The following is a 25,795-nucleotide window of genomic DNA, read 5'->3' on the forward strand; positions in this document are numbered from 1 at the left end:
ATAAATCTTAAAAAATATATTACTAACTATATTTACATATTTTATATGATTGTAAATAAATCATTTAAATGTAAAAAACCATAATTTAATGGTTTATATAAAGTGTATCGGGACACAATTAGTAATCGTTGAAAACTAATGGAAAAAATAAAATCTAAAAAAAAAATTAAAATGTGAATGTTAATTTTCAAAAACCAATATAATTAATCTTAATATTTATTAGTATATAAAATTTAATATTTAATTCTAGCATTTATTAATAGAAACTTCTCACTCATTAAGAAAAGTGAAAATTTACTTAAAATTAAAAATACATAAAATCATAACAAATATATATGTGTGGCTCATTGGCGAACTTGTGGTTGTTAAAATCAAGTGACAAAGGTTCAAATCTTGCAATATCTAAAATTTTAAGTTTTACACTAACAAAACAAAATTAATTATAGGGGATCATTAATTACAGGAATTAATGAAAGAATTTGAATAAGAATTGAAGGTCATCGGAAGGGAAAGGTGCTCCTAAAACTAACTTCGGGAAATATTCTAATATTATTATGAATAAGAATGCTTCTTCTTCTACTTATATTATTTGGCTTGCTTCCTTTATGGGTATGGACCCATAGGAGGAAATCACTATATACCATTACATGCATATGAGGGGGGTTAGGGGTGCTTTTCACCCACACGTATGCACTAAGCTAAGCTGTGGTAGGGTGTGGGTGTGGATGTGTACATGTGCGCATCACCTTAACGTTTTACCATTTTGACCATTTGGTTTGTAATCGGTTTGACCGATTAAAATTTAATTTTCCTTTTAAACATTTTCTCTTCGTGTCTCTTTGAACAAGTGCACTATCTAAAAGGACACATTTGTGTCCATTCGGGTGACTGAGTAGGGATGAGCATTATTTAGTTAAAATCGAAAATTTCAATTTCGGTTTTCACAATTAAAAATTTGATTAATTGAAAAAATAAAATTAAAATTCATTATATAATATATAATATATAATATATAACATATAATATATAATATGCTATATATTTATATATTAATATATTATACATAGTATATTATAATGAAATTCGGTTTTAACTGAAATAACCGAAAATCAAATTGAAAATTTCAGTTTTCTTGTAATTCGTTTTTGATTTAGTTTTAAAAGTTTTGGTTTATTCGCAAACCCAATAAACTGAATGCTCACCCCTATGACTATGACTAAGAGCACTCTATAAATAGAGTGTTGGTCAACCCAGTGATACATATATGTGTCCATTCACTCATAGTTTATTAGGATGTAACTCATAAGACATGTTGGAAGGAGATTCCAAATTTCAAGAATCTCACCTCCCTCCCCTTTGCTTTGGCTTTTTGTTTTTTCTCTCTTCTCTCCTCTTGCATGTAGGTGAAGAGCTCTTGTCCCACATTGTCTAGGAAAAAAATAGCTTTGAGTATATTAGTAGACTTGTCTCCTCTATGAGTAGGGACCCATAGGAAGAAAGCAATATATACCACTACATGCATGTGAGGGGGTTGGGGGATGCTTTTCTCGCATGCGCGAAGGTGGGGAAATAAACAAAACCAAATTGTATATTTGACTTTCATGCTAAGATTTTAAATTCACCTCCAAATCTATGGATCTTAAGATCTTCACAAGTTTGATGAATCCATTGCTTGAGCTTTGAAACACTGAACATGATCAAAGCTAGCATTTTAGCAATGATCAATAGGGGTTACTAGAATTTTCTGATATTGTTTATGAAATTGGCATCTCTAACAAAGGCCAATATATCCTGTCAATATATTTTTGGAGATCACATAAGCACCCCACATGCATATCTCAACATGCATTGACATTGGGAGATGTTTTCAATACACGGTTGGAATGTGATGTGGTGTCACAAGTGAACTCTTCATCGTGCCCTCAAGTATCGTCCACCATGTCTGCAACACACTTTTAGTGTGTCATGAGTGTGTCTTGGGTGGGGCTGCTATCTATGTATTTTGTAAGATGGGGGACGACAATGACATTATTGTGATTATGTAGCATACTTTTTCAACATTTTGATGTTTCCTTTTATCACTCCCCCAAAAGCTTAACTTACTCTTTGAGGGAAAGTAAGTTGTCAAGTATGCTAAGAACGTGTGAAGGTTAAGCACGAGGTTCCCTCATTACTAAATTGTGTACTTGTACTTATCACTATTTTAGCAATACAAAGAACCTTTTGACTAATTCGTATGCCTTTTTGTATATTATTGTTTATTTTCGTAGGCTTACTCGATCCAATCGACTGTTGCACGGGGCCTCGTAACTAGCCCCATGACACTGGGGCACCGATGTGAATTTATTTTTTTGGGTTCATTGTAGTGGTGGAGAGAGAAGTATGGAGGAGTGAAAGAATAGAGAAGGGAGAGAAGGATACTTTTGGAAATTTAAAATGTTTCGAGGTGTACATGCTCAAGATAACCTTTGGACAAGTGTGGATTTTTGAAAGTTGAAGGTATTTGATTGTTACATTTAAAAGTTGAGGTTCTTTTTGTGTTGTGTCATGGACCCACTAAGTTCTTATTGAATGTGGTTTGAACTAGAAGAGCAACGTAGTAGGTGTTTTCAGTTAGTTGTTGGGCCATGCATGCAGTGGAGAGCCACGTGGGCCCATTTGTGAAATTTGTTATTAGTTTGTTGCTTATTTTATGGGTCAGTTAGGCTGCGTTTGGAAGGAGTGTAAATGCAAATTTAGGCACGGCAAAATATTACACCTCCGGTTGAGGTGCATGCAATTGTGGACCAGATAAACACAAGGGTGTTAATTTGTGACTGTTTGGATATTTTATAAGGATGCAAATTAATGTTTCATTATAAGAAGCCAAATAGCCACTATCCCAGAATTTCAAGAACCCAACTCGATGGGTGCATTTTATTGTTCTCGTGATGAATTTATGCATTCAAAATACAAGGAAACAAGTTGAAATGATCTCCAAAATCACATAATGGCTCTCAGATGATCTCCAAAACAGTAAATTAAATTTAATATTATGAACATACATCTTCTTAGTTGCAGTTTCTCTGAATGCTTATCCGTGTAGTCCAGTCTTATTACTTCACAATTAGTAAACAAACGGGAAAACAAGAAAGCAGAGACACACAAAAAGGCAAGATTTAAAATAGTTTATGAATGCCTCCCTCCATCCATAGATGGACTCTTATCAAAAACTTCCTTTTGATCTCAACTGGAATTACGATCCCAGCTTCCCCTGCTAGCTTCTGAAGAACAAAGTTTATCTGATAAACCATAATTTGACCACATGGTCCACATCTATATAAGAAGTATGTATTATGTTTACAGGAAAACTCTTCATTGGTCTGTATTGGGTTCTCTCCATCTTTGATGAATCATGTTTAAATACACAGCCTGGTCACAGGTTTGGATAACTATATTTCGATGGCAATTTGAATCTGACACACGAGTTACCACCATAAATAAATGAAGGAATCCTGCTGATTAGCTAAAAATCGGCTGAAGCCTCTGGAGAAAGACCAGAGATACGTTGAAGGGAAAAAGACATGAGTTACCACCATAAATAATTTGATTACTGAAAACCAAAAGGAAAAAGAAAGACCAGAAATTAAGAAAATTGGGTCTAGGAGACTTGAGCCAGTAATATGTCAATAGGGTATGCAATTAGTTTTTGAAAGAAATCAGGTACAGGAGAAATCTTGCAGCAGTATTTGAAAATGAAAATCAGCTACAGGAGAAATCTTACTTTCACTTTTAGAGATACGTTGAAAGGGATCTAAAAACGATGTTGGTCAGGAGCTTTGAACAAGAAAAAAACTAAATAAAAGAACAAAATAACACTAGATCAATATCTGTTCAGTAAATCGGATGGAGAAATGAAAAGGATCGTTGTTCTCTCACCTGCTTAAATGCAGACCTCAATGCAAAATTCAACAGAGAAGAGGTTCATTGTTCAGATCTCAACGCAGACTTGAACGCTGAGGCTCAAACTCTCAAGGTTGTTGGTGATGTTTTGAACTACTCATATCTCAAATCTGAGAATAACAGTCGTTGCTCAGATCTCAGAGTGCCGTGCTAGTGGAAGAGCATAGATTCCTCTTCTATTTCCCTCGATGAAATAGGGCATGATTTTTTACTTCGAAAAAATCGATGTAGTTTTCCACCACTAAATCGATGTAAATCATCGGGTGTTTGCAAATTTCCATCGATAATAGAGGCTTTTTTACACTGTTTCCAAACACAATTTTGGACCGAAGTGCAATAATGCACTGAACCGGAATTTACACTCCTTCCAAACGCAGCCTTAATAGTGAAAAGAGTGTCATGACTCATGATAAATCACGTAAAGGTAATGGATTATGGGTAATTGTACGAGTCAGAGAGTTGATCGGAGGAGGTCTCTTATCACCCTCGAAGTAGATGGAATTTACGTTACATTCCTATTTGGGTATTTAGCACTACTCCCATAGTGTATAGGGTATTTATATATAGTTTATCTATTTAAATATTTTATATTTATATCATGAAGTTTTTCCTGAATTATCAGTCAACTTTATTAAGAGTACCAATACAAATTTAAACTCAATAAAAATTGAGTTTAAGGATATTTTTAAAATAAATTCACAAGATATGCCACATCAGGTTCAGGCTTGTCAATGGATCGAAGGGGGGGGGGGGGGGTCACATGAGATGTGAGGAGAGACGGTATCGAACAAGTATGAATCTTTATAAAATTTTATTTTTGAATATAAAATATTAAAAATAAAATAAAGCACATGAACATATTCTCTATTACTCATTTCATTTTCAGCACTCCTCAGTCCTCTCTGTAATAGACCAGAGACCACCAAACGAGGAACGACGAAAAATCACGCTCTTACTAGTTTAATACAGAGTCAAGTGCTTTCTGATCATTGAGAGAGAGGGAGGGGGTTTGAAACAGAGAGAAGAAAGAGAGGGAGAGTGAATTTGGGGATCTCTCTCTTTCCGTCTCCTTTCCTCTCTCGACAACAACGGCAATGGCGGAGGAGCCTTCTCTCACTCGCTGGTCATTCCTGGTAATGAATCTCCTCTTGGTTTCCTCCCCTTTTTTCAGTTTCGATGGTTTCTTGCTCTCTATTAATTCGAGATTATGAGTTTTCTGGGTTTCTTGCTTTCTTTCTTCTGTTGATGTCGATCTTGTCTTCGATAAGTTCATAGACTTTCCCCTTAAGTGTCATCTGGCCTTTCTCAGTTCTTCCGAATTACGGCTAGGTCTTCTCATTTACTGTTTTATAATGTATGTCATCACTCTTCTCTGTTTGAATTTTCATTGACTTCGGCTTGTGCATGTGTGGATCACCGGATCGAGCGAAGTAGAATCTTGCTGGAATCTCTTTCTTTATTTAGTTAATATTCTTTTCCCTTCTTTTAAGGATTTTAAGATGTTTTATGATGCAAAGTTTGGGAGAAAAAGGGAGCCTGAGAAGAAGGAGGCTGCAGGGGCTGATCAAACTGCTGCTTGTAATGGGAGTTCTTCAAATGGATCAATCAATGGGACTGGGCACGTCAAGAACACATCTGATATGGCGATCTATGAGGAGTTCCGGCGTCAGGTTAGTTGCCTCTATTGCATTGAATGAAGGGGGTTATGCCGTTCTTATCATTGATGCAGTATTTTAATGATTACTCTTTTTTTGTTTTTCCAGGAGAAAAAAAGCCCATCACAACTTAATGGAATTCCTTCCGAAAGACCGTACGCCCACTTCATGGATCACTAATTCACTATTTCCAATGCTGAAATTCATTATGCGCGTTTTCTAATTGTAAATACCAATTTTATGATTTCACAGTGTTTATCAGGCCTATCAAGGGTGAAGTTCTGCAAGTTGTATTGAATGACTTATAATATTTGCGTCAGCGTAACTGTTGCATGCCTTTATAGGTTTACAACATGAATCCGTTTGAAAACTCAGAATGACAAATGTGAGTAGTTGAATTCCAGTCATTGAGGCTGGATAGGGGTTTTCCTGGTAGACAACCAACGTTTCCCATTTTCTTGTAGAGAAAGATGCTGATCTCTGAAATGAATCATGTATCTAAGCATCTAAACAATTGTGTGTGAGCTGACATTTTGTCATTTTCAGACTTAGGAACCTGTCCGGAAAATCCGAAATCTGGTTAGTGCAATTTTGTTTGAACTAGTACAAATGCATGGAAATGCAATTGAACAGAATGTAAATTCTGGTTTAATTTTGTTTTAGGCTTTACTTTATTCTGCTCCAGGTCTTATTTTACTCCGTTTGTACTGCAATTAAACAAAATAATATAAAATTTGAAATAAAAATAAATCAGAACTTACACTGCAACCAAACACAGCCTTTCTTTCTTTTCTTATTTTTTTTCCTTCTCCTTCTTCCTTTTCTTTTCTTTCCATCTTTTTGTATGAGGTGTACACCTATAACACGTCTCATGCACTTGAGGCGTATGCCTCATAGGCATCAATGTCTCTGGCATGCACTTTAGGACTTTTTGGGGTCACCTCCAGGTATACACCTTCCATGCTTTTCAAAACATTGCTTTCTTCTGATATTTAAATATTTGTAAGATATATTTTAAATAGAAGAATTTATGTGTAGATCAAGCAATAAGGATGAAAATAAGAATTGGAGAAAACCAATTACTTGTAATTACATTTTTTGTATTATTTTACATATTTTTGGGACTATTTTTGAAAATTATTAGAACTTCTTGTGCATATTGATTTTTACACTTAATTAAACCTTATTCCAACTATATGGGGTTAACAACTATATGATGTTCTGCCATTCCACTAGTGTTGCATGAACACAGACATGGGGGTTGGGGAGTCAGAATCTGATACGTTTTCAAGAGTCTGACTCAGCAAGATGATAAAACATGGACTTGTGCACATGTCTATTGAAAAGCATATACTATTAGATTCATACTTTTTTTTTTTTTGAATTCTAGCATTACATATCTGCAAAAAAAGGGTCTTAAATGCTGCCTCTGTTACTGAGTAATGGTTGATATGAAAAATGGCATTCATCCTTTACTATCATTTATGTCAAATAATCTAGGAGATGAAAGGGAAATGTTCCATGGAAGTGTCCTCAAGAACTCATGGTGTTTTGGATTCTGATGCCTGTTCGACATTGGCACATCGTCCGTTTAGGGGAGTCCATGCAACAGTTCATTCCGCTTTGTTCAATGCTCTATCCATTGTTATGTTAAGGTCATCATTTCTCACTATTTCAACCCATGTTCCTCTTTTCTTTTGGAAAAGGAACCCATGCCCTTTTTGGTAGGGCTGATTATTCATAGTCTGTTTTAGAAGCCTGTCTCAGCCCATGGTTACTCCTACACTTAGCTCTTCTAGATTCTTCAACTTGTAACAGATCATTTCTTCAAATTATGCAGTAGTACTGTATTGTAGCTGGTCTTCTCAAAACATGGCCAAACCATCTGAGGGGCTGTTCTTTAACAGATGAAATGACTAAACTGAAAAGTTTATTACTTTGTTTTTTAGTGAATAAGTTTTTAAGGAGGCTGTGGACTCCTTTATGGCTGAAGCTGAAATTGGATAGATTACTCTACCTTTGAATATTTTATTATGTAATTATTTTATCCACTAAAAGATAAAGCAATAAATTTATCTCAACAACTTCAGTCATTATCAAAAGGCCCCTTAGTTGACTTTCCCTCATTTTATTAGCTGTTGGAACTACTCCTAGGTTCTTTCAAATAAGTTCATTTAGGATTCTACCATTTCTGGTTTTCCCACTCACCCATTTCAAGATTCACATTTCATCTACACTTATTTTTTTTTGGAGATGTTGCTTCTTGACTGGCCAAAATTTAGTTTTATGCAATAACACTAGCCTTATAACCATTTATAGGACTCTAGAATCTAGATGCACCCTATTTCCCATCTATCTCTGATTCTATGGGTGTCCTTCGCTTCAATCTCTTCCTTGTTATGGGTTGTAGTCCATCTCATGGCAATATTAAATTAGCTAGTGAGAAGGTTGTTTGTAATGGTGGGCTACATGTTGGTTCTAAGGAATTTGGGCCAGATGTTGAGTTAGGGTCGAAAAGATTTGAAGAGGGGGATGACTTGTCATAGGCTTGGTTCTACTAGGATGGGTCGGAATGGCTCGTCGGTGCTTTTAGTGGTCATGTGGGAGGTATTAAGGAGGGGAATGAGTCAAGGTATCCCTTTTTTTCCATGAGAACTTGACCGACTTGGGACAAAGTGAGAAGCTGCTAGGTCTGAATGAGGCCCCTCTCCTTTTCTTCATTGAAGTTGGGGGAAAAGGAAGCTGCCGATGCTGTGGAGAAAGTTTCAGTACTTCTTCTGGAAGTGTAGATGGATCCGTATGGAGAGTAGTTAACATTTTTTGTCTTGATACGGAGACGATCATTGGGCTCGGTCTTGCAGAGTCGGGGTCTGATGATCTTTAAGGAGCTGATGAAGAAAAGGACAAGGGGTTTGCAGATGAGGTGTTGGACAAGCTGCTGGGTTCTCTTGAAGAAAGTGGGTTTCAGCAGGTGGATGAAGATAACAGGAAAAGAACTTGACTGATTGTTATAAGTGGAAGGGAAGAAGCTTCGGAGAATTTGGAAGGAGAGGAAGATGAAGATGAGGAGAGGATTTAAGGATAGGTGCAAACTCAGTTAAGATTTGCTTGGGGAAGGAGCAGGAAAAGAATGGTTTAATGGAGGAGCGGATGGAAGGGAAGAGAATGAAGTGAATGGGGTTAAAGGTTCTTAGGTCAACCATAGGAAAAAGATGTACAGAACAAAACCTATAGATGAAGATTTGGAGGCTGAAATTGATGTGGAGGAAGATGCGATTCTGATTGGTGAAACACATGAAGTTGAAAGCACAGTTGATTTGGAAATAATTATTAGCAAAGACATTTATCAAAAAAAAAACAATTATTAGCAAAGAGGTGGAGGTGAGTAAAACACTAGGTTTATTTTTCTTGGGCGGAGAAGATCTTGCTAGGAAAGCTTTTAAGAAAGTGGAAGAAAATACTGGGAAGAAAGGAATGCTAGAATTTTCCGGGAACAGGAGAGAAGCTGTCAAGATTTAAAGGAGTGTGTGCTGAATAATACATTGGTTAAAGACTTTGGAGTTATTTCACTATTTCTCCTTCAACGATATTTGGAGGAATTGACCAGCAGTAGCTAGGCGTTCAGCTTTAAAGAATAGGGTATCGACAAGTTGGGTACCCCCTCCTGGAGTTTCTTTGAAGCTAAATTTTGATGGGAGCAGTCAAGGCAACCCAGGTCCCTTTGGAATGGGGGGTGCCTTGAGAAATGAATTTGGAGAGGTTGTATTTTTTTTAGTTGGGTCTTTTGGGGATTGGGGACTCTACTAGGGTAGAATTACTAGCTGCCCTACAAGGGGTGCAGTTTGCAAGTCAATTAGGTGTGGAGCAACTATTGATTCAAGGGGGATTCCAAAGTGGTGGTGGGGTGGTTGAAGAACCTGGAGCAAGCTATGTGGTGGTATAAGAATGAAATCAAGAAATTTAAGTGGCTGACACAAAATATGTTTGTGACAATATAGTGGGTGGGAAGATTGACAAATGCATTGGCTGATTGGTTATCCAAGCAAGGGCCAAGTAGGGAACATTTGTTTTGGGCTAAGTTGTAATTTGATTGATTTTTGCTCCTTTTTGCAATCTGTTTGGGAGAGGCTGCAGCTCCTGCCTCTCAAAAGGATGCTTGTATCAGTTTGAATCTCTGAATTAATAAAATTTTCCATTACTCATCAAAAGAAAGTGGAAGAAAATACTGGTGGGCTTTTCAAGAGTAGAGTGAAGGTTTTTTTGACTCATACTAGAGTCTTTACAACAACAGAGGTGGAGAAGCAAGACTGTTTACCAAGTGAAGCAGAACAAGTGTTTGAGAAGAGCACGATCTTAGAGTTAGATAGGATTAATGATAATCTTGGGGAAAGGAAGAATGTTGAGGTCCATTCTCGTGTAGTTAGACGATTTAGACACCAAAGAAATTATCGAGCTGTTCCTGATTCAGTTTAGGTTGAAGGGGGTTTATTTTGGGATTGGAATTACAAAGAGAGTAAAGAAGACAAAAAGATTAAAAAAATTGTGGCTGATGTAAAGGTGCCCTTGGAGGCTCACCTCGCCTAATCACCAAGCAGTCTTGTATATTGTGTTATAATCTCAATATATTTTCTTCTTTATTTACCTTAAAACAAAAGGTAAAAAATTGGTCATATTGATATATCGCTTAGTCCCCAATTCTTAATATTCCCATATTTCTATTCATACTATTACTAAGTTTTCATTGCATATATTCTATTTTGGTCGTACTTATTTTAAGGCCTCTTTTTTTTATTGGAAATGGTAACTTTCATTTATAAGTTATATTAAGGAGTACAAATGTCAAGCACCCACAACAAGAGTGTTGACCCTAGAGTTTATCTCAAAGATTACAACACATTCCATAAAAGATTACCCCTAAGGGTCCCCTGCTTTGCCAAGTTATCAGCTAAACCATTGGCTGATCTCCTGGTCCATTTAAATAGAGCCCCAACTTCCCTTGTTAAGCAAGAAGTTTCCCTCATTTGCTGTCTTATAAGTCCATACTCCCAAACATTTTGTCTGCAGCCATCCTATTAGTAACTCGGAGTCTCCTTCCACCTCAAGATTGTGGAGTCCCCATTACTTCCTAGCTAACCTCAAACCTTGAAGCAGGACTAACCTCAAACCTTGTGAGTCTCCCATACCTATTGAACCAGAATATAATGCGACCAGTCTACCCTCCACATCTCTGAATGCTCCCCCAACTCCAGAGGGCCCTGGGTTACCTAATGAGCACTTATTTTAAGACCTCATGTTTATAAGACATTTATTCATACTTCATAGATCCACTTTTGTGTTTAATCCCTCTCTAGTTTCATCAGTTAATACCATGCCATCAATAAAGCATGCAATCCCCTCCTGAACATGTTTAGTCAATTCATCCATGGTTAGTGCAAACAAATAAGGGCTAAGTTTTGAGCCTTGCTGATTACCATCAGAATTGCAACTCTGATGCCTCCCATAGGAGTTCTAACATTGGTTGTTTTACCCTCATAGATGTCTTGATTAGGTCTACATATTGATTTTAAGCTAAACCCCTTGGCCTCAATTTGAATTTATGTAGATATGAATACACTAACCACCTCCATGAGCCATGGGAATGAAGAAAATGGGGAAAATGTCAACTTCTGAATACAGCAATTTTGTTAACCATGTGTAAAATGTATAATATAAGTAACCGTAATAATCCTTTCTATGAGACTATGATGCATTCCAAAATTCATTTTCCTAAGGCTTTATTGTTGGAGTTTTTTATGGTTATTTCCTTCTAGATCATTTTTCTGACATGAAGTTTTATGAAGGGTTTAATTTTGTGATGACACAATAAGATATTTTATCTTTAATAGTATAAAACTGTACCAACATAGCCTCTCTTGGAGAAGCCTGCTGAGCTTTCTCATGTTTAAATTTGCAGGCAGAAGCCTTCGCTCCCACCATTGGAGTCTGCAGAAACACGTGCACTGGCTGAGAGTTTATGTAGGTAATATATATTTTTTGGCTAAGCAGTATGTAGGTAATTGAAAATGCCAAAGCTTTATACCTTCATAATACTCACCTTTAAGTTGGTATTGGTTACATTTTGTGTTTCCCAACTACAATCTATATAATCTACTAATGCTGTTTCTCATTTCTTGCTTTTATACCAGGGACATTATCCGTGGAAGTCCAGATGTGAAGTGGGAAAGCATCAAGGGGTTAGAGAATGCCAAAAGACTTCTAAAGGAAGCAGTTGTCATGCCTATTAAGTATCCCAAGTAGGTCTTTTCACTTATGTGGATCAAGCCATTGAAATAGCTCAATATTCTTTTATCCTTCTCTTTAGTAATTTTTTAATTTTTCTTTATAAAATGATTAATTTAGTATCCAAAACCAAAATGATGTCAATTTCTGTTGAAGATACTTCCTTATATTACTGAAATTGAAAGTTCTGAACAAAGATACATGATTGTAAATTAGTCAAGTTCCACCTAAAACAGAAACAGGAAAAGCAAAAGGTAAGTACAAGTCTTGGGATCATCTTGAATGATCTAGCAAGTCTAGTTGATTAAGAGCCTAAAAGGGGCTTTAGCAAAAAAAGGCGGTACTTAATTTCCAGTCTCATATGGAATAACAGAATTTTTGAAGGAAACGATGTCTAGGCCAAGTTGTGAATGGAAAGATCGACTTTGGAAGCTTCCAATTTTCAAATTTTCTTCTAGGCTTCTATTTTGTCTGGCTTCAAATTTGAAGGAAACGATGTCTTTCAAATTTTTGTAATGACTGGGAATCTATTCTCTTTGATACATAGAAGGGGTAAGCAGTTATAAATTCATTACCTGAACTAATAGTATACACTTGTATTATGAGGGGATTTTTTTTTGCTTCTATTCTCTCTTTTTTATTTATTTTATATATTATACAAATATACCTAATGAAAAAATTGAAAAAGACTAGATCACTTGTTTAGTGATATCGAATGGTCAAAACAATTATAAATTTCCTTTTTTTACAAGTGACAATAAATTTTATTAATAAAACAACAATTTTTGATGAATAATGGTAAATTTATTAATTTAGAAGCTAATTTAGAGTTGTGAATTTTTTTTTGATGAATGATAATAAATTTATTAATTCAGAAGCTAATTTAGAGTTGTGAATTTTTTTTTGATGAATGATAATAAATTTATTAATTCAGAAGCAGATTTAGAGTGAGTTCATACAACATCCCAGGGAGAGGCGCGAGCTGCAGCCCCTCCTTGAATCTTACAAGTAAACTAGGAAAGAAAAGCAAGAATCACAACTGAGCCGAAAACAATTCTTCCCTATTTACCCCTTGCTTGGCTAACACATCTGACAAAGTATTTGCTGATCTCCCCACCCACTGTACAGTGACCAACATATTCCTTGTCAACCAACTAAATTTCTTCATTTCATTCTTGTAATGCCACATAGCCTCTTCAGGATTTTTCAACCAACCCACCACCACTTTGGAATCCCCCTCAATCGTTAGGTGTTGTACCCCCAGCTGGTTTGCAAATTGCACCCCTTGTACAACAGCTAAAAGTTCTACCCTGATGGGAGTCCCCAATTCCCAAGGGACCTGAGTAGAGCAACAAAATCTCTCCCTTCTCATTTCTCAAAGCACCCCCCATTTCGGATAATCCTGGATTACCAAAGCTACTTCCATCAAAGTTCAATTTCAGTGAGCCTTCGGATGGAGGAGACCAGCTTGTAATTGATTTGTCCTTTAGGGATGAGCACCTCGCTACTGCTGACCAATTTCTCCAAAGGTTATTAAAGGAAAATTGATGAAAAATTTCCAAGGTCTTCAGCCAAGGTATTGCCCTATTTAACACACAGTCTTTCAATTCCTGACTGCTCCTTTCCTTTTCTTGAAGAATTCTAGCATTCCTTTCTTCCCAAAGAGTCCAAATCAAGGCAACACGAGCACATCTCCACATAATTCTCCCTATTTTTGTAGGCCAATAAAAGGTAGAATGGTTGAAGAGCATGTGAACTTCTGCTGGTAGATTCCAACTGCTCCCAAACAACGAAAGTAGCCAAGCCCAAAGGTCTGTAGAAAAGGGACAAGATATTAATTGGTGGTAACAATTCTCACCGTGAGCTCTACAGAGGATACACCAATTAGGAGAAATACAAAGGAAAGGTCTTCTCTTTTGTAGGTTATCTAGAGTGTTTACTTTCCCATGGAATACTTCCCAACTAAATGCCATAATTTTTTGGGGAACTAGCCTGCACCAAATTTCTTTTGACGGAAAGGGTTGGTGAGTTGAAAGTTGAGAGAGGGACTTGAGGAAAGAAGCACAAGTGAATGTTCCATTGGGTCTAGGAGTCCATACCCTCTTATTGGCTTGGAGGGATCCAAACAAACCTGATTAAGACAACCAAGCAAGACAGAAAGAGATTCAATTTTATCTTCCCTAAGTCCTCTACGAAACCCAAAATCCGAAGTAGGATCTAAGGGTGTTCCCAAAGGTGAGACAAATTTTGAGACCACTTCTTTTTTGTACAAAGAAAGAGAAAATAGCGAAGGGAACAAATCCTTTAAAGGTGTGTCTCCTACCCAAATATCCTCCAAAAAATGAACAGTATTGCCAGAACAAACTTCATACCTGATAAAATTGAGGAATTGAGGAAGGGTGTTGTGAATGGCCTTCCAAGGTGCTGCTAGTTTAGCTTGCCTTGATACACCAGCATCCAATCCATTCTCTGACCTCCCATGAATGCTTCCCAACACCTCATGCCACAATCTCTCTCTTTCCAATGGCCATCGCCATAACCATTTCCCTAATAGAGCTTGATTTTTTCTAGTTACCCTCCCAAGTCCCAAACCCCCCTCTTCTTTACTTCTGCACACAATTTCCTAATTAACCAAGTGATCCTTTTTTCCTTGTCCCGGCTCCCATAAGAAATCTCTCATCAACTTCTCCAGTTTCCTAGCTTCCCTAACTGGTATCCTAAATACAGACAAAAAATAGGTAGGTAAGTTAGCCAAGGTAGCTCTTATTAGGGTAATTCTCCCTCCTAAAGAGACATAATTCCTTTTCCATGAGGCTAATCTCTTTTCAAAATTTTCTATCACTGGGGTCCAAAATCTACTCTCCCTAGGATTTGCCCCTAAAGGAAGCCCTAAATATGACATAGGCCAAGCAAAGGTGGAACACTCAAGACACTCCGCAATAGCCTCGACCTCCCCTACCTCTAAATTTATACCCGCTATGCAGCTCTTTTCCAAATTAATTCTCAAATTAAAAATACTTTCAAATCCTTTGATTAGCTCCTTTAGGTTTGCTACCTTTTCGCTAAAACCTCCTTCACAAAAGATCATTAGGTCATTTGCAAACTGAAGGTGGGTGACGGGGACTTGGTGTCTCCCTATTCTCCAACCCCTAATGGCATCTTCACTGTCAGCCTTAGTAATGATCCTACTAATCACATCAGCTACTAAGGTAGAAAGGAAGGGTGAGAGTGGATCCCCTTGCCTGACACCCCTGCAAGTTGGAAAAAAGTCCCTCACCATACCATTTACCAGAATAGAGTAGTGATAGGTACTGATACACCCAAAAATCCAACTACACCGCTTGTCCCCAAATCCACAGTTTCGCATAACCTCTAATAGAAACTCCCAGTCCACCAAATCATAGGCCTTTTCAAGATCCAATTTACAAATGAAACCTCTCTTCCTAGACCTTTTCATTTCCTCCACACACTCATTTGCAATTAAGATCTGATCTGTTATTTGTTGCCCTTGAATGAAAGCCCCTTGGGTTTCACTAATGATAGAAGGGAGGACTGTTTTGATCCTTAACGAGAGCACTTTAGCCAGCATTTTATAGATGCTTGTCACCAAACTAATAGGCCTATAATCTTTTGGGTGGTTGGCATCATTCTTCTTAGGTATCAAGGCCAAAAAGGTGGCATTGATTCCATGGCTTATAATGTGATTGTCTGCAAATTCCTTAAAGACTTCAACTAAACCCTCTTTCAACACCTCACAACAGTCTTGATAAAAACCCATTATAAAGCCATCTGAACCTAGAGCCTTGGATCTATCCATTAGAAAGATGGCTTTCTTAATCTCTTCTTCCTCGAAATCCCTTTCCAGCTACTTTGCCACTCCGTCATCAATTCTTGGCCATTCCACCCCTTCCACAACTGCTCTCTCACTCAAAGGTCTTCTATAAATCAATTTGAAGTGGTCCACAAATTTTCTGGCTATGTCATCCTAGTTGGTAATCACCTCCTCTCCTATCTCTAGCTTTGTCACAAGATTCTTTCTTCGTCTCCCATTTGCCAAATCATGGAAAAATCTAGTATTTCCATCGCCTTCCTTAATCCACTTGTGTCTAGATTTTTGTCTCCAACTTATTTCTTCCCTCAGTAACACCTCTTCCAAATCCTTTTTCAATTGTCTCCTTAACACTCTGTCCTCCTCGGTTAACCCATTTTGAGATTCCTTTACATCCAAGTTTTCTATTCGAGAGATTAGGCACAATTTTTGCTCCTTAATTCTACCAAAATGATCTCTATTCCACTCTTTTATTTTGGCTCTCAACCTTTTTAATTTCTTATGAAACTTGATCCCCTTCCATCGTAACCCCCTCTCCTCCTCACCCCACCATTCCTTCACTTTTTTTACAAAATCTGGATGGGTAAGCCACATATTTTCGAATCTAAAGGGTTTGGGTCCTGTAGGAAAAAACTCAGTACCTATCTGGATAGGACAGTGATCGGAGGTCACACTGGGTAACGCTTTAGCAACCAAGTTTTCCAAACTATTCTCCCAAGCAAGGTTAAATAAGAACCTGCCCAATTTCGAACACAAAGGGGTTTCCTGAAGGTTGGACCAAGTGTAATTGGCTTGTAGCAGAGGTATTTCCTTCAATTCACATTCTTCAATAAAACCATTAAATTTCCTCATGCTTGTTGTAATTACCTGTTGGGGATTACTGGTTTCATCAGAGAATCTAATGACATTAAAATCCCCGCCCAGGCACCAAGGGCCATCCCATAGCCCCTTGATTGCATATAGTTCCTCCCACATCTCATTCCTCTCTCTATAGGAATTAGGGCCATAAACATTGGTTAAGACCCATACACACTCATCGTCTACATTCTTACACTTAATGGAAACTGAGAATCTGCCTATCAATTCTTCCACTACTTCCACCACATCCTCCCTCCACAGTGTTACGATCCCCCCCGAGGCTCCCCAAGAAGGAGACGAGCTCCAACCTAAACCTCTAGACCTCCAAAAACTCCTCACCCATCTCCCATCTAATTCCATCATTTTGGATTCTTGTAACAGCACAATATCGGGTTTTTCCCTTCGGAGTAGGTCTTTGATCACCCTTCTCTTTCTTGCACTCCCTAACCCTCTTACATTCCAACTAATAATTTTCATTGAGACAAAATAGCAAAAACACCCATGAAAAGGCCATAATCTCCTCATTTTAGGCCCTTCCTCCTATCCCCTCTACCACTAAATTCTAAATCTCCCTCAATGTCTGAGATTAGCCTTTCCACTTCAAATCTTTTTTTCTTCTTTGTTCCTTCCCCCCCCCCCTTCCTAATACAACAATCATCCTCTTTTTTTTCTCCATCCTTTCCAACCAATGTCTGAGGAAGAATTTTACCCTGTTCACACTTATTTTGGCTACAACATCTCTCTAAGAATCCTTCCGTTTTTTTTAGTTCCTCCATCATTGTACAAATCAATTCCCAAATTCTGTTCACCTCCCCCTTACTACTTCCTTCCATCACCCTCTCTCCTCCTTCCACTATCACCCTCTCTCTTGCATCAGAACCTCCTGGATGGGAAGCTGGAATATTTTTTACAGGCATAGCACACAAGTCAGTACCTAAAAAAGAATTGACACCCATACCTGGTAAGACGGGGGTAGGACTAGAATCACTGGAATTGATTTGTCGACAGGCAACAAATGGTTTTAAAGCCTTTCCCCTTTTTGGACAAAGTTGTGAAGTAGACATAGTGAAAGAATCACTTCCTGACAACCTACCCACTTGGAAATCCTTTCTCTGTGTTTCCGACACTGGAATACCCACATCCATCCTCATGGCGATTCTTGGCCCTCTCCACCAACATCTTGTAATTCATTAGACTCAGGGTCAGCTCCCTCGACGAAGGGAAGAGGAGTTTTCACAGCTTTAGGACCATTTTCTTTGCCATTTCTAGTTTTCCCTCCACCTGCCTCTTCAATCTCTTCCTCTAAAAACAACAGCTCTGTATGCAAACTTTCTATTTCAAGTAAATCATTATTGCTTTTCGGAAACAGACATCCCAAACTTACAGTTTCGTCTCTATCAGAATCGTCACTGCTGTTTTGTTCACTCAACCAATCTTCAAACCCTGTTCTGTTCAAATCACTAGGCTTCAGGTATCTCGGGTTGCGCCTATCTGGTGAGTGACGGTTCGCCTGGTTGGATGGGACCCACTGTAGAGAGCCTTGAGACTGAGAGTCTTGAGATTTAGAGTTGTGAATTCATGCAACATCCCAAGGAGAGGCGCAGGCTGCAGCCCCTCCTTGAATCTTACAGGTAAACTAGGAAAGAAATTCAGGAATCACAGCTGAGCCCAAAACAATTCTTCCCTATTTACCCCATACTTGGCTAACACATTTGACAAAGTATTTGCTGATCTCCCCACCCACTGTACAGAGACCAACATATTCCTTGTCAACCAACTGAATTTCTTCATTTCATTCTTGTAGCGCCATATAGCATCTTCGGGATTTTTCAACCAGCCCACCACCACTTAGGAATCCCCTTCAATTATTAGGTGCTGTACCCCCAGCTGGTTTGCAAATTGCACCCCTTGTACAGAAGCTAATAGCTCTGCCCTGATAGAGTCCCCAACTCCTAAAGGACCTAAGTAGAGCAACAGAATCTCTCCCTTCTCATTTCTCAAAACACTCTCCATTCCGGATAATCCTGGATTACCCATGCTACTTCCACCGAAGTTCAGCTTCAGTGAGCCTTCAGATGGAGGAGACCAGCTTGTAATTGATTTGTCCTTTAGGGGTGAACACCTCGCTACTGCTGACCAATTTCTCCAAAGATCATTAAAAGAGAACTGATGAAAGATTTCCAAATTCTTCAGCCAAAGTATTGCCCTAGTCACCACACAGTTTTTCAATTCCCGACTGCTCCTTTCCTTTTCTTGAAAGATTCCAGCATTCCTTTCTTCCCAAAGAGTCCAAATCAGGGCAGCGTGTGCACATCTCCACATAAGTCTCCCTCTTTTCGTAGGCCAAAAGAAAGTAGAATGGTTGAAGAGCATGCAAACTTCTGCTGGTGGACTCCAACTACTCCCAAACAACGAAAGTGGCCAAGCCCAAAGGTCAAGCATCCCTTAGAGAGGTGCAAGGTGCACCCCCACCCAAAAAATACAAATGTAAAGACTAAACTACAACTGAGCTCTATACAAATGATTTAACCCCTTGCTTGGCTAGTGTGTCCCCCATCCCATTAACTTATTTTCTAATCCATTGTATCAAGGTCATGGTGCTGGTTAGCCATTTGAACTTCTTCATTTCATCCCTATAAGCCCATATGGAAGTCTACAGTTATAAATTTCTTAAGTTGCTCATCATCTTTTAACTTTAATCCAAAATCATGTACAAATGTAGCAAACCCAATTATAAGATGAAATTGAAGTCTTCATTTCAAATTCTGAAATTAATCTCAAAACCTTATTTATGTGTATTTTAGGTACTTTACTGGTCTTCTATCACCATGGAAAGGTATCCTGCTTTTTGGGCCCCCAGGAACAGGAAAGGTCTGTTATGCAATTCTTTATTTTTATGTTGGTTGATATTTCTAATACTTGTTGATTTTTTCTCTTTGCATTTTCCAATAAGTTATGAATGCTTCAGGTATAGTATAGAGTTCCTATTTGTCCTTTTAATTGTGCCTTTTGAAGTATCAATTAGCAAAAAAAATATGTCTTCTGAAATAAAATGTATTTATTGTAGAGAAAGAAAGATCTACAATGTTGTAGCTACTATGCAACAGGAATGCCTTGTACTATTTGACTCTCAGCATTTCTCTTTTACCACTAGCACTACCAAGCACAAGGTGTGCATGCCGTTAGCCCAGGATTCTTATTTAACCAGAAGAAATCACTGTTTCCTTGTTATATGTGTATGTTCATATTTTATTTGATATTTACTGTCATCCAGATCCATTATATTTACAGATATATGGTAAACATTTTCTCCATGGATCCTTATATAACAGTGCATTCGGGATATAGCAAATCAGTTTATAAATTTATCAGTCTATTAATTTACTGCATTAACGTATCTTTTGCGTTGTAACTTTGTCCATTACCTGCATGCTGTGTTGCATTGCCTCGGCTACTAGCATCAGAACCCAACATATGGGTTTTAGTTTGCAAAACCTGGAAACTTGGGCATATTTCTGCAAAGGTTCTTTTCTGAATGTTACAAAGAAAATGAATCATTTTTATAAGATACTGTTAGTTGTATCATATTTTTCTAGCTTAATTGCATCATATGTCCATAATGGTTGTGCTGGGGATAATTGTGATTATATGTCAAATGCACTAGGAAGTATGCAACTTCATAATTTCCACATTGACATTTTTGAGGGAAGAGATAGATTCATAATATACAATACCAAATAATTTCATGCAATGTGTAAGAGAAAATGGGAAATAAGCAATCATTCTATCTGAATCCAGTGGAATGTCAAAGATTGATACATAATAAATTTGGCAAGAGTTGCTTTTATCCAAGAAAATGCAACATAACTAGGAAGTAGAGTTTCTTTTATTTGCTTGTAAAATATAAAATGTTTTTTTCTTTTTGATAATTGAAAGATAATTTCATTTACCAAAGAAGATAAGCTGTTACATGCATCTCTTGGAGAGGCGCGACGTGCAGTCTCTCCCAAACGTTACAGAAAAGAAAGAAAAAAGTTACAAACTTGTCCAAAATAGCTCTTCCCTAGATATGCTTTGTTTGGCAAGAGAGTCTGCTAAAGCATTTGCCGACCTACCCACCCATTGGACTCTAATTGTAGTGTATCTTGTTAACCATTTACTTTTTTTATGAGACCTCTATAGCTTCAAATAACTGAATCTGGGTTCAGCAACCAACCCACAATCACCTTATAGTCTCCTTCAATCAGTAATTTCTCCACCCCAAGTTGGTTGGCAATCTGAATTCCTTGTACTGCAGCCAGCAACTCATACCCCTTGTAGAATCACCTACTCCCACCGGACCTGAAAACATTGATAAGAGTTTTCTCCCTCAGTTCTCAAGACCCCTCCAATGCTTGACAATCCCGGATTGCCTTGACTTTTTCCTTCAAAATTCAATTTAATAAAACCTTTTGGAGGAGGTGCCCAAACTGCTACAGATTGCCAAGTTGGTTGGCAATCTGAATTCCTTGTACTGCAGCCAGCAACTCATCTCTTGTAGAATCACCTACTCCCACCGGGCCTGACAACAGTGATAAGAGTTTGCTCTCCTCAGTTCTCAAGACCCCTCCAATGCTTGACAATCCCGGATTTCCTTGACTGTTTCCATCAAAATTCAATTTAATAAAACTTTTTGGAGTAGGTGCCCAAACTGCTATAGATTTATTTTTCTTAGAGGATATATTAGCTATTCAGCCCAACTTCTCCACAAGTCAACAAAGGAAAAGGTCCTCTTGTTGTCATGAAAGATTCTAGCATTCCTTCACTACTGAAAATATACTCCTTCACTACTGAAAGAGTCCTCTCGTTGTCATGAAAGATTCTAGCATTCCTTTATTCCCAAATAGACCAAAGCGTGGCTGCTGTGAAGCATCTATACATGCATCTCCCTCTTTTTGTTGGCCAAGCAAAGGTAGACAGGCTAAACAACAGTTTTACTTCTGATGGAAGATTCCACTTACAATCAAACAATTCAGACACCCAATTCCCACAGAGCTGCAGAAAAGGGGTAGGAAATCATTAAGTGCTAGCAATCCTCACTATGGGTTTTGCCCTTTTGCACAAGATACACCAGTTTGGGGATAAACACAAAAAAGGCCTCTTCTTTTGATAGTTTTTCAAGGTATTAATTTTACCATGGTACACCTCTCAACAAAAAAACAACAATTTTGGGTGGGGGGAATAGGCTTAGTCCAAACTTCTTGTATAGGGAAAGACTTAGTAACATCACTAGAACATAGGGATTCAAAAAAGGAAGCACAAGTAACAGAGCCTTGAGAAGTAGGGGCCCACACTCTCATCCAAAGAAGGGTCTAAACAAACATTGCCAAGAGAAGAAAGCAACTCAGTGGCACAAGGAAATTCAGCCTCCTGCAAGCCTCTACGGAATCCAAAATCCTAATTCAAAGAAAGAGGGAGGACTGAAGGGGAGAGAAAAGAGGAAATAAGCTCTTTTTTATAAAGGGAAAGAAAGTAAAGAGAGGGGAAAATATCTTTGAGAGGTAAATTACCCACCCAACTATCTTCCCAGAAAAGAACTAGGTCTCCAAGACAAACATCATACCTTACAAATTGGAGAAATTTGGAAAGAATGCCATGTATTGCATTCCAAAGAATTGATAGTGTAGCCCGACGAGATACTTCGGCATCCTAGCCCGAATTAGAACAACCATGAATACTAACCACCACCCTATGCCACACAAACTCTCTCCCCACTGGTCATCTCCACTACCACTTCCCCAATAAGGCTTCACTTTTAAGAACCAAATTCCTAAACCTAGCCCTCTCCCTCTTTGCCGCGACTAACTATCGCCCAAGGCCCAACTAAGTAAATGGTCCTTTTTTCACCCCCTGGTTCCCACAAAAAATCCCTCATCAACTTTTCCAATTTTCTAGCCTCCTTAGAGGGGATCCTGAAAACTGAAAGGAAATACACCGAAAGATTGGTAAGTGTATCCCTAGTGAAAGTTACCCTTCCCCCCAAGGAAATGTAATTATTTTCCATGTTGCCAATGTTTTTTCAAATTTCTCCACATCTGGATTCCACAAACTATTTTCCTTAGGATTCCCACCCGAAGGTAAACCCAAATAAGTCAAGGGCTAGGAGGCATTAGAGCATTCCAAGCAAAGCTGCAATGGACTCAACCTCACTATCTTCCAAATTGACACCTACCACACAATGCTTTTCAAAGTTGACTTTAAGGTTGGAGGCACTCTCAAAACCAATTATTAGATCCTTAAGGTTTCTCACTATCCTTAGATTGCTTTCCTCCCAAAAAATGATAATATCATCTCCAAATTGAAGATGAGTCATTGAAACACTACTTCTATCGATTTCCAGCCACTTGTTACCTCCTCCCAATCTTCTTTGGAAATCCATCTACTAAGCACATCTGCCACTAGTGTAAATAGGAAAGGGGAGAGTGGATCACCTTGTCTGAAAAAAAAGTACTCCATTGACTAGCACAGAGTAATAAACTGAAGTGAGGCATCCCGAGATCCAGTTACACAATCTTTTCTTGAAGCCACAGATCCTAAGCACCTCTAAGAGAAAACTCTAGTCCACCAAATCATACACCCCTTCTCAAGGTCCAATTTACAAGCAAAACCTCGATTCCTAGATCTCCTCATACCACACACTCATTTGCTATTAGTATTTGATCAATAATTTTCCTGTCTTGTACAAAAGCTCCTTGAGCTTGGCTAATGAGAGAGGGTAAAACCAAGGACAAAAAAATCGCAACGTATTGGGACATATCGACCGATACATATCGTATTAGGGGCTTCCTGATATGCCCTTACAGGGGGAGTTTTGGGGTTTGGTCTAGTTCAGGGGGTAAACCAGCCTTAAATTGACCCCTCTGAACCAGTTTCAAAGAAAAATAAATAAAAAGGTGACCAAAGATACAGGCCAATACGCCCCTACTGGTGTATTGGCCTGTATTGATATTTTGAACCTTGGGTAAAACCTCCTTGATCCTCAAAGATAACACCATTGCCAAAATTTTGTAAATGCTAGTCACCAAACTAATGGGCCTGTAGTCTTTAGGTTGCTTAGCATCAATCTTTTTAGGAATAAGATCTAGGAAAGTGGCATTAGCTCCAGGGTTGATTATATGTCTTTTCAAATTCCTTGAATACTGCAAGTTCTCCTTAACTATTTCCCAACAATCCCGATAGAAAGCCATGGTGAAACCATCTGGTCCTGGGGCTTGTGATCTATCCATAGAAAAGACCGCTTGTTTTATTTCCTCTTCCTTAAAATTCCTTTCTAGCTAGCTCAAGTGGCTCTCCTCTAGCCTAGGCCAATCTAAACCTTCCAATCTTTCTTTGGACAATAGGGGTCTTCTCAAAATTGACTTGAAATGGTCCACAAAAAGCCTTGCTATCTCTTCTTGGGATTGATTCACTTCTCCATCTATCTCTAGTTTAGCCACAAATTTTCCTCCTCCCATTAGCTATTGCATGAAAATATTTGGTATTTCCATCTCCTTCCTTAATCCATTTATTCCTAGACTTTTGCCTCCAGGAAATTTCCTCTCTATTAGAGGACACTTTCCAACTCCTTCAGCTTCCACCTTAACTTTCTCCTGCTCATTCATGATTCTTTGGGATTCCTTCTCGTCCAATTCCTTAATACAAGAAAGTAAGGTGGTTTTCTGCTCCTCTAGTCTCCCAAAATGATCTTTGTTCCAGTCTTTTATTTTGCACGTCAACATTTTCAGTTTCTTGTGGAACCAGACTCCTTTCCACTTCACACCCCTCAACTCCTCTTACCACCATTCTCCAACCTTCTGTATAAAGTCCGTGTGTGTCAGATACATTCTCAAATCTAAAAGGCCTTGATGCACCACCTAAAGGTTCCTTGCCTAGCATAATAGGACAATAATCAGAGGTAACTCTAGGTAGATCTTTTGTCACTAGACCCCTCCAAAGATTCTCCCACCCTTCATTGAAGAGAAATCTGTCCAGTTTGGAGCAGGTTGGGTTTTCCTGAAAGTTAGATAACGTAAACATGGTTTGCAACAAGGGAGATTCCTTTAATTGGCAATTATTGGTAATGTTATTGAGCTTCCTCATACTGGTGATAATGGTCTGTTGAGGATTATTTAATTCCCTTGTGAATCTAGTTACATTGAAATCCTCACCCAAACACCAAGGTCCCTCCCACAAACCATGAATTGCATAAAACTCATCCCGTAACTCATTTCTCTCTCTATATCTGTTGGGCCCATATACATTGGTTAATACCCAAACTGCTCCATCCTCCAAGTTTCTAAATTTCATAGAATCTGAAAAATTGCCTATCAATTCCTCCAAAACTTCCACCCCATCTTCTTTCCAAAAGGTTGTTATTCCCCCCGAAGCACCCCAAGAGGGAGCTGAAATCCAGCTCACACCTCTTGATTTCCACACACTTCTTGCCCATCTTCTGTCTAGCGCTGGCAATTTTCCTGTATCATCACAACATCAGGCTTTTCTCTTCTTAGTATGCCCTTTATACTTCTTTTCCTAGAACTCCCAAGCCCCCTTACATTCCAACTCACTATTTAGGTGCTTTCCTCCTCTTCCCTCTCCCACTAAATTCAATATCTGAAATTAATCTCTCCACTTCTGATCTTTTTGTTTTTTCTTTCCCTTCTTTCCCTTCTTTCCCTTCTTTCCCTTCTTTCCCCTTGCTGTCCTAGAATGTGCTTCAACACTTATTACCTTCTCACCATCCTGCAACTTACAAGAACCATGTTTCTCTGGAGTTGCATCTATAAAATGTTATAACAAAACAGATGTTCTCACTGGAAAGCTCTATAAAACCTAGAAGTTTCATTTTTTTTTTTTTGGTACAATTCAAATACTCCAAAAGGATACTTACTGGAGAAATTAAAGCATGGTCTTGCATATTGAATGAAATACCTGAATTTATATATTTTTTTATAGGTATACCTGAATTTATATTTATTCTTTGGAATTTTGAAAAGATTCCCATTTCCAGTGTCTATTCAATACTCTATCTGTGCTGACTGCTTAGCACAATATATAGAAATACTATTTCCAGGCCTTTCTAGGAAGAGAGAGATATTTTAGTTGAAATCTTGATGAAAGTAAAATGGCTTTTAGCACTGACCCAATTCCCAAAGGAAACAATTATCTTATAACAGAATAGAGGTTAGGGAGTTTCCCTTTCGTAATTTTTTTC

The 25,795-nt window shown here is 38.1% G+C and overlaps 1 protein-coding gene across 5 annotated transcripts in view; it reads left to right on the forward strand.

The window, feature by feature from the left end:
• Positions 1-4,789: 4,789 nt before the first annotated feature.
• Positions 4,790-25,795, forward strand: part of LOC104613493 (uncharacterized) — a 40,520-nt gene continuing 19,514 nt past the window's right edge. For 2 of the 5 annotated variants that reach the window (XM_010281323.3, XM_010281322.3), the window contains exons 1-6: positions 4,796-5,075; positions 5,433-5,612; positions 5,706-5,752; positions 11,551-11,616; positions 11,783-11,890; positions 19,368-19,434. In XM_010281323.3, the coding sequence (XP_010279625.1) occupies positions 5,037-5,075; positions 5,433-5,612; positions 5,706-5,752; positions 11,551-11,616; positions 11,783-11,890; positions 19,368-19,434 (507 nt within the window). In that variant the 5' untranslated portion in view covers positions 4,796-5,036. Of the gene's footprint in view, positions 5,076-5,432; positions 5,613-5,705; positions 5,753-11,550; positions 11,617-11,782; positions 11,891-19,367; positions 19,435-25,795 lie in introns of all 5 variants that reach the window. The other 3 variants (XM_010281326.3, XM_088900320.1, XM_010281325.3) reach the window with 3 other exon arrangements.

The sequence above is a fragment of the Nelumbo nucifera genome, chromosome 3, assembly GCF_055504915.1.
Source record: "Nelumbo nucifera cultivar China Antique chromosome 3, China Antique-T2T, whole genome shotgun sequence".
In the NCBI taxonomy this organism is placed as follows: Eukaryota; Viridiplantae; Streptophyta; class Magnoliopsida; order Proteales; family Nelumbonaceae; genus Nelumbo; species Nelumbo nucifera.